General features: G+C 37.7%; 1 protein-coding gene across 11 annotated transcripts in view; it reads right to left on the bottom strand.

Moving 5' to 3' along the window:
* RAD54B (RAD54 homolog B) overlaps positions 1-25,763 on the bottom strand; it is a 105,622-nt gene that overhangs the window by 73,492 nt on the left and 6,367 nt on the right. For 9 of the 11 annotated variants that reach the window (XM_008982909.5, XM_008982906.5, XM_035277414.3 and 6 more), the window contains exon 3: positions 15,649-15,820. In XM_008982909.5, the coding sequence (XP_008981157.1) occupies positions 15,649-15,820 (172 nt within the window). Of the gene's footprint in view, positions 1-15,648; positions 15,821-23,082; positions 23,178-25,763 lie in introns of all 11 variants that reach the window. The other 2 variants (XM_078352678.1, XM_078352677.1) reach the window with 1 other exon arrangement.

Below are 25,763 nucleotides of genomic sequence, written 5' to 3'. Positions count from 1 at the left end.
AGGATAGCTAATGGATGTTGGCTTAATACCTAGGTGATGGGATGATCTGTGCAGCAAACCACCATAGCACACATTTACCTATGTAACAAACCTGCATATTCTGCACATGTATCCCTGAACTTGAAATAAACATTGAAGAAAAATAATAATAATAATCCAAGGGAATAAAATAAAATTTTTAAATTAAAAAAAATTACTCCTTCCCCTACCCCAAGATGCATAACTGACTCTTTACTCTGTCTTTTCAAATGTTTACCTTACCGCTGGGCACGGTGGCTCAAGCCTGTAATCCCAGCACTTTGGGAGGCCGAAGCGGGTAGATCACGAGGTCAAGAGATCAAGACCATCCTGGTCAACATGGTGAAACCCCATCTCTACTAAAAATACAAAAAATTAGCTGGGCACGGTGGCGCATGCCTGTAATCCCAGCTACTCAGGAGGCTGAGGCAGGAGAATTGCCTCAACCCAGGAGGCAGGCGTTGCGGTGAGCCGAGATCGCACCATTGCACTCCAGCCTGGAGCGAAACTCTATCTCAAAAAACAAAAAAAAAAAACAAATGTTTACCTTACCTTATGTAAAACATAGATTTACTGAGCCTCACAAAAATGTAGCCATTTGTCTCACTGCCTCCCTTACCTTCCTTTGTCCCTTCTGCTTGCTCTTTACTCTTCAGTACTGAGTTCTAGAAACCCTCTTTTGGAAAGCACAGGTAACAGATGTTCTTGTGACTTGTGTTTTTCCCAGGTGCATCCTTCAACACTGGCTTAATAAACCTTTACTGATTGAGTCACCTTTTTGGTTAATACACTGATTTGATCATTACACATTGTATGCATATATCGAAGTATCATATACACTCTCAAAATATGTACAACTATTATGTATCAATAAATAATAAAAATAAACTGCAAAAATAAAAAATATATATAAGTTTACCCATTTTGGGGGTTTTCATTTACTTATAAAGGCTCCTGTATCATATAAAATTTATATTAAATTTTATGCTTATGATATACAATAGAAAAATGAATGTAGAATACAGATAATTTAATGAATAAAACATAAATATCAAACATATTAAAAACTCCACAAGTAAACAGGGAGATACAAATTAAAAGATAACAGTAGGTTTTCCTCATTCAACTGGCAAAAGTTAAAAAAGTTTAGTAATGTGTTGAAGAAGATGGGAAAATAAATTCTCTCATACACTAATGATGGCAGTCATTTTGGAAGGCAACGTGGTAGACCATATTAAAGTATAATGCAAACACATTATGATCTGACAACTCCTGAGAAATACATGCAAATGTTCACAAGACCACATGCACAAGGATGTTCACTGCAGTGTTTTTAATAGTAAAAAAAAAAAAAAAAAAAGAAAACTAAAAACAACCTAAACTATGATACCATTGTATATTTTACAACTATTAAAAAGAATAAGGTAGATCTACATATTCTAAAATGAAAATAAAAAACATCCAAGGCAAACTAATGAGAACTGTAAAGAAATCTTGGCAAACAACTCCATCCAAATTCTTGCACTAAGAGCCTTGACCAACTCCAGCATGGCTTCTAGTAGCCTACCCCACCTCCACTCAGCCCTGGAATATGCAGCCTCCTTTTGAGCTTCAGTCTGGAGAAGTTCAGGGATATATATATAAAAAAAAAAATGTACTGTCTATTCCAGTCAACAACTGACTATAGGCCCCTGACTTTCCTTTCTTAGAGTACTAACTAAGAAGGATTTACAATTGTGAATTCTTCCTCTGTCCCTTTGAGATGTGTATATATCTCCTACAACTCAGCAGTATCTTTCTCAAGAACCAGAAAGCCATTCCTTTGAAATGTAATCATTAGGAAGGTTAGGACTTCTGTGTCCCAGTCTCTGTGGGAAGACAGAATCCTAATTTTGGTAACTGTCAATAAGCAGGCACAGCTGACCCACTCACATTTACAATGACCAAGGATCTTCGACTGGAGCTGCTAATAAAGTATCATAAACTGGGTAGCTTATAAACAACGCAAGTTTATTTCTCATGGTTCTGGATGCTAGGAAGTTCCAGTCAAAACACCAGAAGATTTGGTGTCTGGTAAGGGCCCATGTTCTGGTTTTTAGATTGGTACCATCTCAGTGTGTCATCATATGGTAGAATAAGCAAATGAGATCTCTTGGGCCTATTTTAAAGGGCACTAATCCCATTCATGAGGGCTCCACTCTCATGACCTAATTACCTCCCAAAAGGCCCTACCTCCTAATATCACCACCTTGGGGGTTAGGATTTCAACATATAAATGTAGGGGAAACACAAACATTCAAACCACAGCACTAGCCTTTTGTAATTTTCACCTCCCTGACTTTACTTGAGCCCTCAGTTGCTCCCCTTCCGTACTCCCTTATTCTCCCTTTAAAAAGCCCAGTAACAACTGCACAAATCATGGAACTCAGCTCTTTCCCCTATTGCCAGTAGTTATTGAATAAAATGTGTTTTTACCACTTTAATGTGTCTTGATTTTTTCTATTCATGAGTGTCAAAGATAAAGTTGTAGGTAGATATATACTGAATAACACCATTTATTTGAAGCGTAACACCCACAATAACAGCTGTTTGTATCTGCTGCAGTATTTCAGATATTTTTATGAAAAGAATGTATGTAGGTACATTAATTTTTTTTCTTTTTAAGAGACAGGGCCTCACTATGTTGCCCAGGCTGGTCTTGAACTCCCATCCCCAAGTGATCCTTCCATGTCAACCTCCCAAAGCTCTGGGATCACAGGCATGAGCCACCACCCTTAGCCTTAAGTACATTGATCTTAATGAACTGCAGAATTATTTTGAGGAAAATGTACTGATAGCTGCAAATTTAGAGCTCTTTTAAAATTAATATAGACTGCTGGATAAATATATAATAAAGCATATATAGTAAAATTTTAATTGTAGACTTGAGACGATAGATTTATAGGAGTTCAATGTAAAATCCTTTCAACTTTTACGTAAGAATTTTTAAAGTATCATAATAAAATGTTCACAAATAATCATTAAAAAGAAAACGTAGCAAATAGTATATTTTAAACTCTTTAGCCATTAAAAATGTGCAAAGTTTGACCAAAGATAAATTTCTAAAATAAAACTCAGATAATTAGATGCAATAGCAAAAAATAATTGTGGCATTGGAGTGATTTTTTCCACAAACTTTTTTTTAAGGCACAATAAATACAGTGATTACAGAAATTATTTCTATATTTTAGGAGGTAGTCCAAAAAGTCAAGCTAAGGATTATATGCCTTATTAATCTTTGTCTTGGCCCAGTTCTCTAGCAAACAGAGCCTGATTAAAATGCTGATGTTTCACTTGAAAGGTGCATACACAGGGCATCAAGGGTGAAGAGAAGGTAAAGTGAGGCAAGGAAATACATAAAAGGCAACATGCTGGCTACCATTTTACAACAAGCTATGAAAAAATACAGTAGGTCACTTAACAAATGCATCCACTTGGTGTACTCTCTGTAGAATGTCTTCTGATAGACTACAAAAACAAACCATGCCTCACAGTAGTCTGTGTGGAAAATAAAATTTATGGAAAATAAAATTTATCTGGCAGGTTCCCTCCTGCCTCCTATTTCCCCTTGGTCAAAGTCCATCCCGAAGTACAGTGCACTTCCATTTTGTGTCATCTGGCCTTCACAGATGCTTAGGGTGCTACCTACAAGGATATGGTGTGGTGTTATATCCAAGACTGGAAGTAGCAGGAGGAGTTAGACCCTCCCAGAGTATGTTTCATAAACTTAGCTAGATGGTGGCCACCAAGGTGTAGGGCCCTCATTGCTCAGATAAAGCAACTGGTTGGTTTCCAATGGCAGTAGAAAATTCAATGAGGCAGATGGTGCCAAAGGACTCTGAAGAGGCACATAAGATTCTGTTTGATAAATCACAATGCAAAATGAGAGGAAGATAAGACTTTTAAAAAAATCTGCCACATAAAAATAGGGCAAAAACTAGGGTAAATCCAAACTCTAAGAGTTATTCTCAGTTACAGCATTTAAATACCTCACACTTCATCATTGTGCTTTGGTAGTGATATTCTGTGATGTTAAGCAGTCAAGACAATCAAAACCTAGGATTTAAGAACCTTGAAAACCCTCACAAAACCAAAGGAGTCAAATTATAAAATTTACTCCACCCATGCTGTATGAATCATAGACCTGCTCTATATAGTCTAAATTTACATGTATCTTCACAAAATAGCTCCCAGCTGTCTATTAAGGATCTCTATTTGGCCAAGTCTTGTCCTTGGTGTAAAAATATGTTGAGCTAAAGGAGCCTCTCTGCCTCAGAAGCTGACTTGCCCTTTAGATAAATTTTGTATACTGAAAACATTGCTAAGCTACTCTTATTTATTTTAGCCATTCTTTCACTTAATAATTTTACCAGTATAGTTAACATTATATTTGCTGGTGACATCCCACAATATTCACTACAGTGCTCCCTCATTGTGTAGCAGTCAGAAAATATGAGTGAAATAACTCTCACTTTTAAGGAATGAGATGAAAAGTATGTGCCTGTTTGGTACACTGAGAATTCTCAGAAACTGGTAAGGATTCCTCCTCACAATGGCAAATTAAGACTGGGATTAGAAAACCCCCTGGTCACAGGAAAGTGTCCAGTATCAGCACCAAGTTAGGAAATCTCATTTAGTGATTCTGAGTAGGAACCACCTGCCTGTCATCAGATAGATGAGGAAAAGTATGTGGCCACAGTAGCTGCTGGGATCCATCATTTAACATGAGTGGAGCCAATCTAAGAATGTAACCAATCCTACAGATGACAGATGAAATAAATAGAAAGAAATTAGGCTCATAATGCTATCCTTTAAACTGCTAAACCATCATCCCAGAAGCCTGGAATTTCTAGTTACACATGCCAATAAAAACTTCCAATTATATAAGCTAATATTTTTATTGATATTTGAACCAAAAGCATATTCACTGACATAAAAATATGTTCTTTTGGTCATTTTTCTTTCTTTCCCTTGTGTTTTCCTCTTTGCCTATGTAACTTTGCTCAAATTACCACTTCTCTGACATTTTGTTTTTAAAGGAGGATTCAAATAAAAGGCAACAGTTTATTCTCCAAAAAGTAGAAGCTGAACGTCTTTATTATTTCAACTACTCTATAGTTTTGGTTATTTTTCTGACTTTCCATTGAGCTATGATTGGACCACTGCACTCTAGCCTGGATGACAAAGCAAGATGCTGTCTCCTCCACCCGACTCTCCCACCAAAAAGAAACAGGACATAACAAATGTTGGCAAGAATGTGGAGAACAGGGAACCCTGTACACTGTTAGTGGGAATGTAGACTGGTGGAGCCATTATAGAAGTTCTTAAGGAAATTAAAAATAGAACTACCATATGACCAGCAATCCCTCTTCTGGGCACACACCCGAAGGAGATGAAATCATCATCTCAAAGATCTGCATTCCCGTGTTCACTGCATTATGGGAGTGTCCACTCCAGATAAATGCATCCACTGGTAGATAAATGGACTAAAAAATGAGATACTGGGGTGTGTGTTTGTGTGTGTGTGTATAAATAACATTCCACATATAAAGTGATAAAGTGAGATGCAGTATATTTCTTTCTGTGTCTGTCTTATTTCATTTAGCATAACATAATACACATCCATCCAGGTTGTGGCAAATGACACATTTTTAAATGAGGATTCATATTGTATAAATACACACACACACTAGAGTATCATTTTTTAAGGCTGAATATTCTGTTGTGTATGTCTGTATACACACACACACACACACACACACACACACACAGAGAATATCATTCAGCCTTAAAAAAGGAGACCCTGCATTTGCCACAGCATGGATGGATGTGGATGACATTATGCTAAATGAAATAAGACAGACACAGAAAGAAAAATACTGCGTCTCACTGTATGTGTGGAATATTATTTTTTTAAAAAAGGCCAAACATACAGAGATAAAAAACAAAACAATGGTTACCAGAACAGGGGGGTGGGGTGGTGGGGGAGGTGAAAGAGGAAATTGGGCGATATTCCTCAAAGGATACAAGGTAGTGGATATGCAAGATGAACAAGTCTAAGGATTTAACGTACAACATGAAGGCTATAGTTAATAAAATTGTATTAGGTGTTCTGTTAACTAACTAGATTTTAGGTGCTCTGGTCACACACAAAAAACAGTGTATGTAGGCTGGGCGCGATAGCCCGCCCCTATAATCCCAGCCCTTTGGAAGGCCGAGGTGGGTGGATCACGAGGTCAAGAGATGGAGATCATCCTGGTCAACATGATGAAACCCTGTCTCTACTAAAAATACAAAAAAAATTAGCTGGGCATGGTGGCACACGCCTGTAGTCCCAGCCACTAGGGAGGCTGAGGCAGGAGAATTGCTTGAACCCAGGAGGCGGAGGCTGCAGTGAGCCGGGGTAACAAAAGCGAAACTGCACTCCAGCCTGGGTAACAAAAGCGAAACTCATTCTCAAAAAAAAAAAGAAAGAAAAAGACAGTATACGTGATGAGTCATATGTTAATTTACTTCACTTTAATGTCTCTCTCTCTCTACACACACACACACACACACACACACACACACACATATCTCCCATAACATCATCATGTTGTAAACCTCAGATATGCACAATGAAATTTATTTTTTAAATGTTTTAAATTGAGCTTTAATATTAGGTCTTATATCACACCCTTCCCCCACCACTGCCCTACACACACACAACCCTCTAGAGCCCATGTTAACTAACTACTGCCCAATATCCATATCGTCTGGTTGTTGCTCTTCCCTTGAGTGAACCCATCTAAAAAGTAAATGCTCTATACTCTGGTGGCCAGGTGTAGTGGTTCATGCGTATAATCCTAGCACTTTGGGAAGCCAAGGCAGGAGGATCACCTGAGGTCGGGAGTTCAAGACCAGCTGGCCAGCTGGCCAACATGGTTAAACACTGTTTCTACTAAAAACACAAAAATTAGCCAGGTGTAGTGGTGAGAACCTGTAATCCCAGCTACTTGGGAGGCTGAGGCAGGAGAATCACTTGAACCCAGGAAGTGGAGGTTTCAGTGAGCTAAGATCACATCACTGCATTCCAGCCTGGGCCAAAGAGTGAGACTTTATGTCTCTTGAAAAAAAAAGAAAAAAAAAAAAAAAAAAAAGGAAATCCTCTATACTCTGGAGATAATTTGATAATCCAACCTCCCAGAAATAGCCATGGATAACACCTCAGTAGTTTCAAACATCCTTCAGGATGATATGGAAAGATGTATATGAGAGAGTCAATATTCAAATAACCAAGACCTTTTTTTTTACTATCCTCAGTCTTACTCACTTGCATCAAAGAGAGGAACTCAAAAGAAAAGTTCCAGTGTATAGGTTTCCTCAAAAGCCCTTCTTTAGATGAGAACTAGAAGGCAAATCAGTTAGGGGAGAATTATCTTCACTGGTGTATTTTTGAAAGAAGAAGAGACACACCTGTCATGTCTCCCCTACTTCAGCACAATGGACTATTAACTGACTGTTCAATACTGTGGATCAGAAACAATGCTCATACACCCAAAAATCATAAAACCTACTTATTCCCTGACCCAAATCTTCACAAAAAAGCCCCAAAGGACAAAGGATGATCTCCTCAATACTCAACTGTCTGTGGAGAATCTTCTGTGGGGAAAAAGATACAGTGGCTCTGAACATTCAATATCTGACTCCTTACAGTTATGTCTAGGTTGTTATATAAGGAAGTAAGAGTCACTAGAAAAGAAAACATATTCACCAATCAACTGATCACAAATTTTTAAAAATCACTTTCCATTCAAATGTCCCTTAAACCTCAACCATAATATATCAAAGAGTTTCTGAGGACTGCATGACAATCAACTACAAAATAAAATAGCAAATTCTGCAAAAGATTGACATGATAGGTACTTGAAAAGAGAATGATTTGAATATCAAAGAATGTTAGGCCCCTAAGAAAAGTTAAGTAATCCACAAATATTTTGCAAAAACCCTTTTTATGATGGTGCTAAAAGTCATACATAAACAAAAGAAGTTTTATCATGTCAAACTTTCTGTGAGAAAAAGTATAATCTTTTAATAAGGATATAAAATCTCAGCCACGCATCATGGCTCACACCTGTAATCCCAGCACTTTGAGAGGCTGAGGTGGGCTGATCACTTGAGGCCAGTAGTTATACAGCAACCTGGCCAACATGGTGAAACACCATCTCTACTAAAAATACAAAAATTAGTCGAGTGTGGTGGTGCACACCTGTAGTCCCAGCTACATAGGAGGCTGAGAAACAAGAATTGCTTGAATCCAGAATGACGCACTGTCTCAAAAAAAAAAAAGAAAAAAATTTACTATTAAATTTGGTCCCTTTTTGATAGACCGGTTACACAGAAATGAAATTAATAGGTAAATAAATTTCGGATAAGAATAACTAAGATTTTTGCTATGAAAGAAGGGGCTGCAAACTAAAATGAATCCTGGGGTACTGAATTAGAATTAGAGGTACTGGTATGAGCTTGTGGTTTTTAATATTTACAGATAAATATACTTGTAATCATATATAGATTTCCTAGTTTTGATTGCTGGAAGAGCTAAAAGCAATAACACTGCAGTATCAGTGAGTACACCTAGTGCTCAGTTCTTGGTTTTTAAATATACTCCTCCACCAGTAAAGAACTAGAGCTCTTAAATGATTTCTAGAGCTGGGGCAGGAAAGGTTTTAATGTGACAGAAGCACAAAAAACACTCAAAAATTGATGGGGATTGTCAAAAGGACAAGGAGCCCTGGTAAAGGGACTCCCATTGGCCAAATCCAAGGCAATCTAAGCATCATAATAAATGATAGTAACAGACTATAATCCACTGAATAAAATAGACATCTATGAATCCATAAAAATTAATTAACAAATAAATGGGGGAGAAGGGAAAGCTCTTCCTTGCAACAGAATGCCAACTAATAAATAGAGATGGAATGAGAAAACCAACATTTGACAAACAATTATAGTAATAAATTTCAGGTAAGAATCAGCAGTTTCAAGGTAACTCCCCATAGGTACTTGCTAATTACAAAGGTAAAAATAATTTTATAGTGAAGAAACCCTGCTGACACCAATATATTCAAATAATCAAACTTATTATCACCAGTAATGGGATAAAGTGACACCATGTGCCTTCTGATGATATACTAAGAACTATTTCTGTGATATTTCTGCCAAAAATGTGCAAACTAAATCTAATTATAAGGAAATATCAAACCCAAACTGATGAGCATTCAACAAATGATTGGCCTGTACTCCTTAAATTAGAGTCACAAAATATAAACAAAGACTAAGAAAATGTTCCAGATCGAAGGCAACTGAAAGACATGATGACTAAACAAGACATATCCTGGTCTAGAAAAAAAAAAAAGTTTATTTATTCATTTTTAAATTCGTTTTTGTCATAAAGGACACTGTCTTAGTCCATTCAGGCCACTATAATGAAATACCATAAACTAGGTAGCTTATAAACACTAGAAATGTATTTCTCACAGATCTAAAGGCTGGGAAGTCTAATGAGGGCTTTACCCTCATGGCCCAGTCACCTCCCAAAGCCTTCAACTCCTAGTATTAATACCATCACATTAGTGCTTACATAACCACATATGAATTTTGGAAAGACAGAAACATTCAGACCATAGTATTGTGTCATTGTTAGTATCTTGATTTTGACTATTGTACTTGCATACTTTATTATATAGTAGCCTGTCCTTGTTTAGGAAATACATACTGAAGAATTTAAGGTGACGGAGCATTATGTCAGTATCTTATTCTCAACTGGTTCTGAAATATTACACATATACATACAATACACACAAAAACATTAAATTAATGGAAGTTTTTTATATTATCCTTAATTTTTTCCATAATTTTGAAATAATCTTTAGTATCAAAAAGTTTAAATTTAAAGCACAACAATTAGACTGCCAAATATCAAAAATGTAACTATATATTTACATACAGATTGAGCATCACAATACATGATAAATGCATTCCTCATGCATTGCTGATGGAAGTATGAGCCTGTACTAACCTCTGTTGAAGGCCATTTATCATTATCCATCAAAATGCTAAATGTACATATCTTGTGATAAGTATCATACTCCAAGGTAATTATCTGTGAATATAATCTCCTATAGAAATGTGTATATTATATAGATATTTATTGCAGCTTTGTAATAACAAAAGATCCCAAACAAACTAAATATCCATTAATAAGACATTGGTTAAGTATATTTGACACATCCACACAATAGAATTTGTTTTTAAAAATAACATAGGTCTGGCTGGGTGCAGTGGCTCATGCCTGTAATCCTAGCATTTTGGGAGGCTGAGGTGGGTGGATCACTTGAGGTCAGGGGTTCAAAACCAGCTGGCCAACATGGTGAAACCCTGTCTTTACTAAAAATACAAAAAAATTATCTGGGAGTGGTAGTGGGCACCTGTAATCCCAGCTACACAGGAGGCTGAGGCAGGAGAATTGCTTGAACCCAGAGACAGAAGTTGCAGTGAGCCAAGATCACGCCACTGCACTCAAGCATGGGCAAAAGGGCCAGACTCCACTATCTTAAATAAATAAGTTATAAATATATTGACAAAAATATTTCAGTATATACTATTGCAGTAAAAATGCAATGTATAGAACAAGGAAGCTAGTAAACAATTATTTAGATGGAGAAAATATATATATATACAAATATGTTTCCAAATATGTAGAATACTTCAAAAAAGACATACAAAAAACTAACTGGTTACCTCTGGGGAAGGGAACTAGATAGCTAGATAACAGGGAAGGGAGACCTTTTACTGTATCCTTTTTTATCTTTTTGAGACGGAGTTTCACTCTTTTTTGCCCAGACTGGAGTGCAATGGTGCAATCTCGGCTCATTGCAACCTCCTCCTCCTGGGGTTCAAGCAATTCTCCAGCCTCAGCCTCCCAAGTAGCTGGGATTATAGGTGCGTACCACCATGCCCAGCTAATTTTGCATTTTTAGTAGAAACAGGTTTTCATCGGGTTTGCCAGGCTGGTCTCAAACTTCTGACCTCAGTTCATCCACCCGCCGCGGCCTCCCAAAGTGCTGGGATTACAGGTGTGAGCCACCACACCTGGCCGACTTTGTACTGTATTATTAACACCTTCTGAGTTTTTTACCATGTGCATGCATTACCTTTTTAAAAAACAGTCATAAGGGACTACATATTGTATGAGTCTCTTTGCATGGCATATCAAGAACAGGTAAATCCGCAGAGACAGAAAGTAAATTAGTGATTTCCAGGGACTGGAAAAAAGAGGTAAGAAAGGAGAGTGACTGCTTAATTGATCTGGGGTTTCTTTTTAGAGACAGAAAAATGTTTTGAAAACTGGATAGAAGTGACAATTATACAAGACTTTAAATATGCTAACTGCCACTTAATTGTATGCTTTAAAATACTTATTTTATGAATTTTATGTTATGTATATTTTATCACAATAAAAAACAAACATAAATATAAATAAAACCAATGAAATATTTAAAAACATTAATTTCATGATAGGGATATTTTGCTGACATTAAACTGCTAATTACATATAAATATGATACTAACAGATTTGACACACATCTTTTGTGTTTAACAAGCCTTTTCTCCAACAAGGGATGTGATGGCTTAATTCATTCACCATCCCTATTGGAATATGAGAAACCTTCATTTGGCAACAACAGTATACCACTTATACGTTTGTCTACTTGTTCTCATCTGCAGGCATAAAATCTTGTAATGGCACTCAATTACAAGGCAGCTACTGAAAAGATCTAGCACACGCCTATACACCTTTATTCATATCATTTAAAAGAAAACACAAAAGTCTAACTTATCTGAGAATGTATAAACCCTTGAGAATACATCCAACCATTTTCAAGGACCTAAGATGCACCTGAGAAACATTTAGCAAATCTCTCCACCACTTATCAGTCCCGTTACATCTTTAATCTTCCACTCCTCACTACCTTCTTCCTCTCAGCCTACAACATATTACCTTAAAACAAAAACAAAACAAAACAAAACTCTCTGGTCCCCTACCATTCCTTGAGATACTACTTCCTTCACAACCATATTTATTTATTTACTTACTTTACTTTATTTACTTTATTTACATACTCTACTCACATTTACTTCCTCCACTGGCCTGTTTTCATTCATCATATATCCATTACAGCATGACTTTTGTTCCAAAACACTTTTGAAACTAATCTCTGAAATATTACTGCAAACTATAATGTTCCAGTAGCCTCTCTGTGGCTACTTGACTTCTCTGAAGCACTCTGAAGCCAAAAGACAGCCAAGGGACTCAGCTACAGAAAACTATAAATTGCTCAGCATCTCTTCATTCAGTCTCAAAATGTTTTTGAATCCATGTAGTTTGATTTAAAACCTCAACAAGGTTTGTCACAGTTTGTGTGTCACAGTTTCGTGAAGGAGAGTCAGGTAAAGAGATAACAGAAGATAGCACAGTCTCCTCTTACAGCTCTTCAGAATGAGAAAGAATTAGAAAGAATAAAAAAAGTTTCAAGTTTTCTAAAGAACCTATAGCTCTGAATATTCAAGAGGTCTGGGGCGTCCTATACGCATTTCTGAGACTCCTGTAACAGAGTACTACATACTGGCTGGCTTTAAACAACAGAATTTATTCTCTCACAGTCTGAAAACCAGAAGTCTAAAATCAAGGTGTCAGCAGGGTCATGCTCTCTCTGAAGGCTCTAAGGGAGAATCTTTGTTTCCTTGCTTCTTTTTTTTTTTTTTTTTTGAGACAGAGTCTTGCTCTGTCGCCAGGCTGGAGTGTAGTGGCGCAATCTCAGCTCACTGCAACCTCCGCATCCTGGGTTTAAGCAATTCTTCCACCTCAGCCTCCCGAGTAGCTGGGACCACAGGTGCGTGACACTACACCCAGCTAATTTTTGTATTTTTAGTAGAGATGGGGTTTCACCATGGCCAGATGGTCTCGATCTCTTGACCTTGTGATCCGCCGGCCTCAGCCTCCCAAAGTGCTGGGATTACAGGCATGAGCCACCGCACCCAGCTTTCCTTGCTTCTTTCTAGCCTCTGGTGGTTGCCAGCAATCTTGGGTGGTTATTCCAATCTCTTCCTCCATCATCATGTGGCCTTTTTCCCTAATGTTTCTATCACTCTCTTCATAAGGACACCAGTCATTAAATTTAGAGTCTACCTTAATCCAGTATGACTATCTTGATTACATCAGCAAAGACTGTATTTCCAAATAAAGTCACATTCATGGGCACCAACGCTTAGGATTTTAACATCTATCTTTAGTAAACACAATTCAAGCCACTACATTTCCCCTCTACCAGGATATGGTTTTTAAAAGCACAGACTCGAAAGTACTGAACTAGATTATTCATGAAAAAAAAAAAAAAGACCTGTGGAGCTTGGACCAAAAAGATAGAAGTGGGCACAAACCCAGATACCACAAACCCAGAAGAAACCACATTCCCTAAGCTTTGGGGGAAGTCATTAGTGATAGACCTATATCTTCATTCTCACACAAAGAATATTATCTGCAAACAGGTAGTGATATGAAGAGACTCAAAGTTTCCAGTGAATTCAAGAAATGAAAATGTACTTATCAGGGCTCTTTCAGCTGAAAGAGAAACCAAACTTAAACTAGCTTAAGCAAATAATATTAATAATGAACTAAATATTATGAATTACTATTAATCTTGTTTGTATAACAATGTATGGTTATGCAGGATAAAACATTTATTTCAAGAAATACAAGGGTGATTAGAAATAAAGTGGCATGATATATGCAACTTATTTTCAAAAGGTTGAGGGGAGTGCATATACACAGAAAGAGAAAGCACATAAATGAGGCAAAATGTTAGTAACTGGTGAATTTAGGATGTTAATTGGATCATTCTTTCAACTTGAGAATATGTAGGAATTTTTCAGTAAAAAGGTGATAGGGAAAATAACATTTTATTTAACTGGGATATATAAATTTGTAGCTCATTGCAAGGTAGATTAGATCTAGAATGAAAAGGATGTGAAAGGGTGAGTGGATACTAAATAGGTCCCCATCTCTATGCTTTTCTATACACTACATCCCTCTACAACAATCCACAAAACATTTCTCACAAAGCTCTTTTCCCCAGTTTAACCTCTCTCTGAACCAGAGACAGGAGGGTATCAGGAGGTTGGCACAGGTTCCCCAGTCCAGTGAATGTACTAAATCAGAGAAAGGATTAACAGATTAGGAGTTGAGTAAATTAACTCCCTCTTTATTTTATCTTAACTCTTAGCTCCCTTCTCAAATTTAGCAGGGAAGAGAATGAGAAACTATAGTAGAACACAAATAAAGCCCACGATCAGTAACACAGAAGGTATTATATTCCAGAATCTAAATGTCATTTTCTGGTAAAGAAATTAGAAAAGAACTGGGTATACATGGATCATTATCTACCTCAGGCTTAAAGTAGAAAAGAAAACCTCAGGAAACAGAATAGTCACCTAACAAAGACGGAAAGAAGGAAGTAAGAAGAGGGGAAAATAGGAGAGAAAGAGGGGACAGCAAATCAGTAAGACAGAGCAGCAGCTAAACTGACATGCCTAGAGCTGTTCCTAGGGATCTTCCTATATTGAACTAGCTCAAAAAGTCTTTCTAGACCTCATTCTGACACTATTCACAGCTTTTGAAAAGTTATGAGGAACACATAAATGGCACTAAGATAATGGCAAGTTAGGTAAATACAGAATTCCTTTCCGTCCATTCAAGATACAAACCCATTCACAGGTAAAATTCATTAATCATCAGAAAGTCCAAAAACTTCCTTCAAAATGATTAAGTGCTTAAGGCACTTTGTTGATTTGCCCTGGTATCATAAGGATGGCAGCTACCATTCTGTAGCCCAACAGATGGGGCTGGCTGGCTAAATCTGTTCATTCAACCAAAAAATAAACAAAATGTAATTTGGAAAAATACAGTCTTAATGATGGCTTTCATAAGGTCAAATAAACATCTATGAACCATCTTAATTATTTTTTTTAGTTACCTAACAAATAGTGATCCCTTACAGATATAAAAAGAACCATAATCATTATTTCAACTCAGTTCAACAACAGAGGGATGGAGCATCTGTTAAATTCTTGATTTTCGTGCAAGTATATATCTTAATAATTCAACTCTGATTCGAAGTACTCCAAACTGTAAAGAATTAACTGTAATGAATTAACAGTTAACTAATTTCAAGTTCAACTCTCCAATTTTAGTTCCTATTAACATGCTCTTTAGAAAACAAATTTTAAATCATATCTTTAAACACAATCTTGGTACTTGAGGAAAATACCACATTTGACCAAGTTTATAATAAACAGTTTTAAGCATACATCTACTATAAGGTACATTTTAATCACAATATAAATTATGACAATAAAAAACCTGAACTACCAACAATCTAGTATTACATCAACAATTTTCTAATATAATATATTCATTCTTAAATCATAATTAAAAGAATACCATAATACTATTGGTCAATTATAAACCTTATCAATAAAAAACAGTCTTACCTGTATGAGGTGGATCTAATGTTGCCATTGTAGGTGCTTCCAAACAATATTTTCCACTGCAATTATCTCTGCAATTAATTTCTCTAGTACTTTCTTCAGTAGGCAGAATATTTAAATTGCATATTCTAGGATCATTTTGTGACGGGAAAAAGGTGTTATTATTTGCAGCACCCTAAAAAGGCCAAATATATATTTAAATCAGAAATCAAATTTAATTTCCTGTACTTTTATGAAAAGCTTCTAATTTAAAGCGAGCTACCAGCATATATACATACATATTATATATATATATATTATATATATACAAATTAGAACTAGATATTTTAAAATAAATTAAAATCTGCCAGGCATAGTGGCTCTCGCTTGTAATCCCAGCACTTTGGGAGGCCGAGATGGGTGGATCACTTGAGGTCAGGAGTTTGAGACCAGTATGGCCAACATGGTGAAACCCCGTCTCTACTAAAAATATAAAAATTAGCCAGGTGTGGTGGCAAGTGCCTGTAACCCCAGTTACTTGGGAAGTTGAAACAGGAAATCCCTTGAACCCAGGAGGCAGAGGTTGCAGTGACCCAAGACTGTGCAGTCCAGCCTGGGCAATCGAGTGAGACTCCATCTCAAAAATAATTAATTAATTAAAATCTAATTTTTATTGCTTGTTCTTAGAATTATTTTAAATTATGTTCCTAAAACTGAAACACATGACAGAATGAAAAATTATGCTTATAATTATATTGTATTTTAAACAACATATCAGAAGAGTTTTTTTGTTTTTTTAATTTTTTTTCAGAGTCACTAAAATAGGTATACTTAAGCAGAGAAGAATTTTTAAACAAATCATAACATGCCATTCTCATAGTAAAATGCTTTTTCTTGTTAAATTTCTCAATTCTAAAATCTTAAATATTAATTTTTAGGTAAGATAATGGTAATGTAACTATGTTGGGTTTTTTTAACAAGCCCCCACCTCTTTTTATAAGAGATGGAGTCTCAGTCTGGTGCACAAGCTGAAGAGTGCAGTGGCATGACCATAACTAATTGCAGCCTTCAACTCCTAGGCCCAAGGGATCCTCCCACCTCAGTCTTCCTAGTAGCTGCAACTACAAGCATGTGCCACCATACTCAGCTAATGCGTTTTATGTTTTGTAGAGATGGGGTCTCACTATGTTGCCCAAGCTGGTCTTGAACTCCTGGCCTCAAACGATTCTCCTGCCTCAGCCACCCATCGGGCTGGGATTACAGGAATGAGCCATTGCACCCAGTCTTAAAAAGCTCTTATATTTTAGAGACATATACTAAAAATTCACAAATAAAAACATATTCCTGGAATTTGCATCAAAATAAGTGGGGAGGGACTCAAGCTGGAGCGGAAAAGTAAAGATGAAACAAGAGGCCAGGTGCAGTGGCTCACACCTATAATCCCAGCACTCTGCAAAGCTGAGGCAGGCAGACTACTTGAGGTCGTGAGTTCAAGACCAGCCTGGCCAACATGGTGAAACCCCATCTCTACTAAAAATACAAAAATTAGCCAGGCATGGTGGCACTCACCAGTAATCCCAGCTACTTGGGAGGCTAAGGCAGGAGAATCGCTTGAGCGAAGGAAACAGAGGTTCCAGTGAGCTGACAATGCGCCAGTATACTCCAGCCTGGGTGACAGAATGAGAGCCTGTCTCAAAAAAAACTTTGAAAAAATTAAAAAAAAGATGAAACAAGATTGGTCATGGCCAGGCATGGTGGCTCGCCCCTGTAATCCCAGCACTTGGGAGGCCAAGGCAAGCAGATTCCTTGAGCTCAGGAGTTTGAGATCAGCCTGAGCAACATAGTAAAACTCAATCTTTAGAAAATACAAAAATTAGCCAGGCACACTAGCGTGTGCCTGTAGTCCCAGCTACTTGGAAGGCTCAGGTGGGAGGATGGCTTGAAGCCAGGAGGCCAAGGTTACAGTGAGCTGAGATTGCACCACTGCACTCCAGCCTGGGCAAGAGAGCCAGACCCTATCTCAAAAAATACAAATTTTCAACTGTTGAAGTTAGGTAATACGGACAAGGAATTTCATTATATGCTATTTTCTCTCTTTTCTTTTTTTCTTGTATATGTATGATTTTTCTATTACTGCTCTCTCAAATTACCACAAATTTGGTGGCACAGAACAACACAAACTTATCACTTTATAGTTTTGTAACTTAGAACTCAGGCTTAGGTCTTACAATGTTAAAATCAAAGTTATCACCAGGGCTGCATTCCTTTACGGGTGCTCCAGGAGATAATATATTTCCTTGTCTTTTCAATATTCGAGAAGCCACCCAAATTCTTTAGCTAAGCCCTCTTCCTCCATCTTCAAAGACATATACTATACCATCTTCAAAGTCAGCTATATTACATCTCTCTGCCCCTGCTTCTCTAATCACAATCACTTTCTCTGACACTCTTCCCTTTTCCTCTTGTGGAAGCGTCTAAGGACGCTTATTATATTTGGCCCACTCAGATAATCCAGGATAACCTCCCCATATCAAGGACTTTAACATTAATCACTTCAGCAAAGTCTCTTTTGCAATGTAAGATAACACAGATTTCAGTGATTAGGACATGAACATGTTTAAAGTGCCATTTTTTCTGTCTACCACAGTAGCACATGGTTGATTTTTTTTTTTAATAATAGGAACTCACAATAATAGACAAAGTTGTCATGTTACTATACTCATCTTAATACATTTCATAGTTAGCAAACAAACATTCAAAAAAACCCTATCTGGGCCAGGTGAGGTGGCTCATGCCTGTAATCCCAGCACTTCGGGAGGCTGAGGCAGGCAGATCACCTAAGGTTGGGAGTTCAAGACAAGTCTGACCAACATGGTAAAACCCCGTCTCTACCAAAACTACAGAATTAGCTGGGCATAGTGGCACTTTCCTGTAATCCCAGCTACTCAGGAGGCTGAGGCAGAAGAACTGCTTGAACTCGGGAGGTGGAGGTTGCTGTGAGCCAAGATCATGTCATTGCACTCCAGACTGGGTTGGAGTGAAACTCTGTCTGAAAAAAAAAAAAAAAAAACCTATCTGATAAAATTTTTTTCTTTTTTGTATCTAATCAGATTTTAAAGTATGTCAATTAATGAAGGCCACGAATTTTATTTTTTGGAACACTTTATTTTAATATAATTTCAAATTCATGGAAACATTCCAAAAATGGCATTCCTATATACCTTTACCCATATTAACCGTTTGTTTACATTTTCTTCTATTTCCCCTCTCTCCCGCTTTTGTCTTTCACTGTATGTGTGTACACATACACATGTGAGAGTAAGCTGCAAACACTAAGCTCCTTTGCCTCTCAACACTTCAAGGTGTGTTTCCAAAGACTGTCTTCCATAATCACAGTAAAATTATCAAAACTGAGAATTTAACACTGGTATAATACTATTATCTAATCCTTGGTCCATATTCAAATGTGGTCACTTATCCCAATAATGTCTTTTTGTTTTGGTTTGGTTTTTGTTTTGAGACGGAGTTTCACTCTTGTTACCCAGGCTGGAGTGCAATGGCACGATCTCGGCTAACCGCAACCTCCGCCTCCTGGGTTCAAGCAATTCTCCTGCCTCAGCCTCCCGAGTAGCTGGGACTACAGGCGCATGCCACCATGCCCAACTAATTTTTGTATTTTTAGTAGAGACAGTGTTTCACCTTGTTGACCAGGATGATCTCGATCTCTTGACCTCGTGATCCACCTGTCTTGGCCTCCCAAAGTGCTGGGATTATAGGCGTGAGCCACTGCGCCCAACCATCCCAATAACGTCTTTTATAAATTTTTCCCCAAATTGGGTTCCAATCCTAAATCACACATTACATCTAGTCAGTAAGTTCCTATGGTTTCCTTTAATCTCTAACTTTATTCATCATTTCTGGTCTTGAAATTTCAAAATTACAGGCCAGTTATTTTGCTGAATATCCCTCAATTTGGATTTTTCTGATCTTTCCCTATGATTAGTTCTAGATGGTGAATTTGAGGCAGGAATACCACAGTTCATCATATTAAGAGGCACATACTATTAGTCTGTTGATTGCTGATTAAGGTAGTGTCTAACAAAGTATTTTTCCCTTTGGAATTTTTTAAAGTACATTTTGAGAAGATACTTGAGTATATTCAAATATCCTATTTCTTCATCAAACATTCACCCACTAGTTCTGGCATCCATTGAGACTCTAACACCATCATTACTTCTATTTCTATGCTTCAGCAATCCACTCTAAGGAAGAGTTTACTCTTCATTTATTTATTTACAAACATACATTAGTGTGGATTCAGACTCCTGTATTATTCAGTGGGTTATAATCCATTAGTATATTTCTTTTGATGTTCCATTTGTCCCAGATTTTATATTTATCAGACTAATCAAGTAAAAACCACTGAAGTCACCAAAGCAATACTTTCTCACTACTGGTTAATTCAATCTAAAATAAGAAATAATTTAAGAACAAAAAGTTAAGAATGTAACAGACAAAGTGAAGAGAAGGCAGAGTTGACTGCTAAGCCTAATACTTTTAGGCTCAAGTTAACTTGCTTAAAATTCCTGTATAACTTCAAAAATGCCCACTTCATCAGTTTTAATAAGTAAAATAACTATTTATTCATAGAATTAAAAGAAAAAATAATAATAAATCAGTGTTTTTGTCTGAAATTAGTCCTCAGACACTACATCGAAAAATAAATCTTGGCCAGGTGGGGTAGCTCAGGCCTGTAATCCCAGCACTTTGGGAGGCTGAGGTAGGCAGATCACCTGAGGTCAGGAGTTCATAACCAGCCTGGCCAACATGTAAAACCCTAACTCTACTGAAAATAGAAAAATTAGCTGGGTGTGGTGGCACATGCCTATAATCCCAGCTACTTGGGAGGCTGAGGCAGGAGAATCATGTAGCAGAGTTTGCAGTGAGGCAAGATGGTACCACTGCACTCCAGCCTAGGTGACAGAGCAAGACTCTGTCTCAAAAATAAATAAATAAATAAATCTTGGCTGGGCACAGTGGTTCATGCCTGTAATCCCAGCACTTTGGGAGGCAGAGGTGGGAGACCTGCTTGAGCCCAGGAGTTCAAGACCAGCCTGGGCAACATAACGAGACCCTCATCTCTACAAAAATTTAAAATTAGCCAGGTGTGGTGGTGCATGCCTGCGGTCTCAGCTACTGAGGAGGCCGAGGTAGGAGGATCACTTGAGCCTGGGAGGTTGGGGCTGCAGTGAGCTACGATCATGCCACTGCACTCCAGCCTGGGTAATAGAGTGAAACCCTGTCTCAAAAAAATAAAGTAAACTTTATGACAAAGGTGTCAAAACAATTCAAAAGGAAAAAAATAGTCTTTTATCCACATGAAAAGAATAAAGCTGGCTACTTCACACAGTACATGAAAATTAACTTAAAATGGATCACAGACTGAAATGTAAGAAGTAGAACTATAAAAATTATAAAACTCTTAAAAGAAAATATAGTCATAAATATTCACAACCTTCTTATACATGACACCAAAGCACAAGCACCACCAATGACAAAACAATAGGTAAACTGGACTTCATCAAAACTAAAAACTTTTGTACTGTAAACGAGATCAAGAAAGTGAAGAACAGGTCAGGCATGATGGCTCATGCCTGTAATCCCAGCACTTTGGCAGGCCGAGGTGGATGGATCACGTGAGGTCAGGAGTTTAAAACCAGCCTGGCTAACGTGGTGAAACCCCATCTCTACTAAAAATACAAAAATTAGCTGGGCATGGCAGCGGGTTCCTTTAGTCCCAGCTACTCTGGAGGCTGAGGCAGAAGAATCACTTGAACCCGGGAGGCAGAGGTTGCAATGAGTTAGGATTGTGCCACTGTACTCCAGCCTGGGTGACAGAGCAATACTCCATCTCAAAAATCAATCAATCAATCTGGGCACAATGGCTCACTCTAGCCTGGGTGACAGAGCGAGACTTCATCTCAAAAAAAAAAGTTCTCCAAAGAGATACACAAATGAGCAATAAGCACACATAAAAGTGCTCCATATCAGCTATCAGAGAAATGCAAATCAAAACCACAATGAGGTACTACTTCACCCACTAGTATGGCCATAATCAAAAAGACAGTGTGTTGGTAGGAATATGGAGAAATTAAAACCTTCATATATTGATGGTAAGAATGAAAGTGGTACAGTCATCTTGTAAAAGACTTTGTCAATTCATTAAGAGGCTAAACATAGAATTACCATATGATCCAGCAATTCTACTCCTCAGAATATACCCAAGAGAAATAAAAACATGGCCAAGTATGGTGGCTCACATCTGTAATCTCAACACTTAGGGAGGCTGAAGAGAGGATGGCTTGAGCTCAGAAGTTAGAGATCCAGCCTGGGCAACATAGGCAGACCCCCATCTCTATAAAAAATTTAAAAATTAGCCAGGTATGATGGCACACGCCTGTGGTCCTAGCTGCTTAGAGACAGAGGGAGGAGGATCACTTGAGCCCAGGAGGTAGAGGCTGCAGTGAGCCATGATGGTGTCACCACACCCTAGCCTAGGCAACAGGGTAAGACCTTATCTCAAAAAAAAAAGACAAATGAAAACATATATCCACACAAAAATTCTTACACAAACATTCATAAGAATTATTCATAATAGAAAGTGGAAACAACCCAAATGACCATTAACTAATGAAGGGATAAATAAAATGTGGTATATTAAAACAACAGATTATTCAGTGTGGCAGCAGAATAATGGCTCCCAAAGATATCCACACCCTAATCCCCAGAATCTGTGAATGTATTGTTATGTAGTAAAAAGGACTTTGCAGATGTGATTAAGGACCAGGACCTTGAAATGGAGAGATGATACTGGATTACCCAGGTGGACCTAATCTAATCAAACAAGTCCTAGCCACAGAGAACCAAAGAGAAGGAAACAGGAGAACTCAAACATGCATCCCTGACTGGGAAGATGGAAGAAGGAGGCCATGAGCCAAGGAATGTGGTGACCTGCAGAAGCTAGAAAAGGCCAAGGAACAGATTTCCCCCTAAAATCTCCAGAAATGAATGTAGCCTTGCCAACACCTTGATTTTAGTTAGATCTGTGTTGGACTTTTGACCTACAGAACTGTAAGATAATTCATTTGTGTTATTTTAAGCAATTAGATTTGTGGCAATTTGTTTCAGCAGCAAGAGAAAACTGTTATTTCGGCAATAAGAAATAAATTACTGATAAAACGTTTTAGTGTCATGAAAATGTTCCAAAATTGATTGTGGAGACGGCTGCATAATTCTGTGAATATACTAAAAATAATTCTGTGAATATACTTACCACTGAGTTGTAGTAAGTAGACTGTATAGTATTTAAATTATATCTGTATTAGTCTATTTGCATTGCTATAAAGGAATACCGGAGACTGAGTAATTTAAAAGGAAAAGAGGTTTATTTTGGCTTACAGTTTTGCAGGCTGTACAGGAAGCATGGTGCCAGCTTCTGCTTCTGATGAAGGCCTCCAGAAGCTTATAATCAGGGCAGAAGGTGAAGGGGTAACCTGTGTTTCAATGGCAAGAGAGAGAGCAAGAGAGTGGGGAAGTGCCACATTCTTTTTAAACAACCAGATCTCACATGGACTCAGTGAGAATTCACTCATTACCATGAAGACAGCACAAAGCCATTCATGAAGGATCCCCCCTACATGACCCAAACATCTCCCATTAGGCCCACCTCAAACACTGGAGGTCACATTTCAACATGAGGTTCTGAAGGGACAAATATCCAAACTCTATCAACACCTAAATGAAGCTGTATTTTAAAAAAGAAAGGAAGAAACCTTATTAAGAAAACAAAAGCCTATGTTTTCTCCTTACAGTGTGCCAGAATTTTTACATTGGTAAGTGCTAACAATCTACTTGGGAAAGAAGCACAGGATAAAACAAACACATAAGACAAAAAAAAAGCAGAGTCAAAGATTAGCAGGTTTTTTCAACGATAAAAGACAACCATTAAAAACCAGGCAAAGGGCTTCAAAAGACATTTTTCCAAAGATAGACAAATGGCCAATAAGCACATGAAAAGATGCTTAGCCTCACTAGTCATTAAGGAAATACAAATCAGAACCACAATGAAACTGCTGTTTTACTTCACACCCATTGAGATGGCAATAACAAGAATTTTTTTTAATGGAAAAATAACAAGCGTTCCTGAGGATGAAGATACTACAACCATCACACATTCCTGGTGAAGATGTAAAATAGTACAGCTATGAAAAAATAGTTTGATAGTTCCTCAGAAAGCTAATCACAGAATTACCATACCTAACAATTCCATTTCTAGTTATAACCCAAAAGAACTAAAACAGGAACACAAATAGAAACTTGGATGCCAGTGTTCACGGCAGCATTATTCACAATAGCCAAAAGGTGGAAATTGCCGAAGTGTGCATCAAACAGATGAATGGATGGATAAACAAAATGTGGTAAAACCATATAAGATTACTCAACCATAAAAAAAATTTAAGCTGTGATAGATGCTACAACATGGATGAACCTTGAAAACATTATGTTAAGTGAAATAAGCCAGACACAAAAGGACAAATAGTATAGGATTCCACTACCATGAGGTATCTAGGGTAGTCAGACTTATACAGACAGAAAGTAGAATAGTGGTTACCAGGGTACAGAGTTTCTGTTTGAGGTAATGAAAAAGTTTTGGAAATGGATTGTGGTGATGGTAACACAACAGTGTGAACATGATTAATGCCACTTAATTGTACACTTAAAAATGCTGAGATGGCAAATTTTATGTTATATATTTTACCACAATAAAAAAAGAAGAGAGAAAAAATTAACAGACTTTAATCCCTATAGCATAAAAGAATCAGGGAATTGCAGAGTAGTAGAAAGTATGAATTCTCCATTTTATGTGCCTTCTTTATATACCTTTACATACCTTTCATATGTATTAAGACCTTTGATCTTAGACCTAAGCCCAAAACAATCCTTTTCTTAATAGTAAACAAGACATATTAAGACTGCCTTCAGTATCCACTTTTTTGTTTGTTTGTTTCTTTGTTTGGAACAGAGTCTTGCTCTGCCACCCAGGCTGGAGTGCAGTGGCTTGATCTCAGCTCACTGCAACCTCCAACTCTCGGGTTCCAGCAATTCTCCTGCCTTAGCCTCCAGAGCAGTCTGGACTACAGGCGCACACCACCATGCCCAGCTAATCTTTGTATTTTTAGTAAAGAGGGGGTTTCACCATGTTGACCAGACTGGTCTCAAACTCCTGACCTCAGGTGATCCGCCCATCTTGGCCTCCAAAAGTGCTGGGATTACAGGCGTGAGCCACTGCACCCGAACAGTATTCACTTTTTTTTTTTTTTTTTGATGATGGAGTCTTTCCCTGTCGCCCAGGCTGGAATGCAATGGGGTGATCTCAGCTCACTACAACCTCTACTTCCAGGATTCAAATGATTCTCCTACCTTGGCCTCCCAGGTAGCTGGGACTACAGGCACCCGCCACCACACCTAGCTAATTTTTGTATTTTTAGTAAAGACAGGGTTTCACCATGTTGGCCAGGCTGGTCTCGAACTCCTGACCTTGTGATCCACCTGCCTCAGTTTCCCAAAGTGCTGGAATTACAGGCATGCACCACTGCGCTCAGCCAGTATTCACTTTTTATAGATAAAAATGAGAAGAAACGTTAGGAATAGTGATACAAATCATTATGTATTTTTTCTCTTTAAATCACCTTATTTAAATAAGTTGTCACTTATTTATGTGGTAACTTTAAAAACAACACTGATTAGACTCTCCACCCATTCTCTCAAAGAGATATTTAGTTACCATTACCAAAAGTTTATTTTATAGACCCAAGTTCATGTTATTCCATTGATTGATTGACTGAGACAGGGTCTTGCTCTGTTGCCCAGGCTGGAGTGCAGTGGCATAATCACAGGTCACTGCTGCCTTGACTTCTGAGGCTCAAGTGATTCTCCCACTTCAGCCTCCCAAGTAGCTGATACTACAGGCACACACCACCACACCTTGCTAAATTTTTTTTTGTGTGTGGAGACGGGCTCTCACTATGTTACTTAGGCATGTCTTGAACTCCTTAGCTCCAGTGTTCCTCCCACCTCTG

This window comes from Callithrix jacchus, chromosome 16, assembly GCF_049354715.1.
Source record: "Callithrix jacchus isolate 240 chromosome 16, calJac240_pri, whole genome shotgun sequence".
NCBI classification, from domain to species: Eukaryota; Metazoa; Chordata; class Mammalia; order Primates; family Cebidae; genus Callithrix; species Callithrix jacchus.
This window is presented reverse-complemented; position numbering and strand designations above follow the sequence as displayed.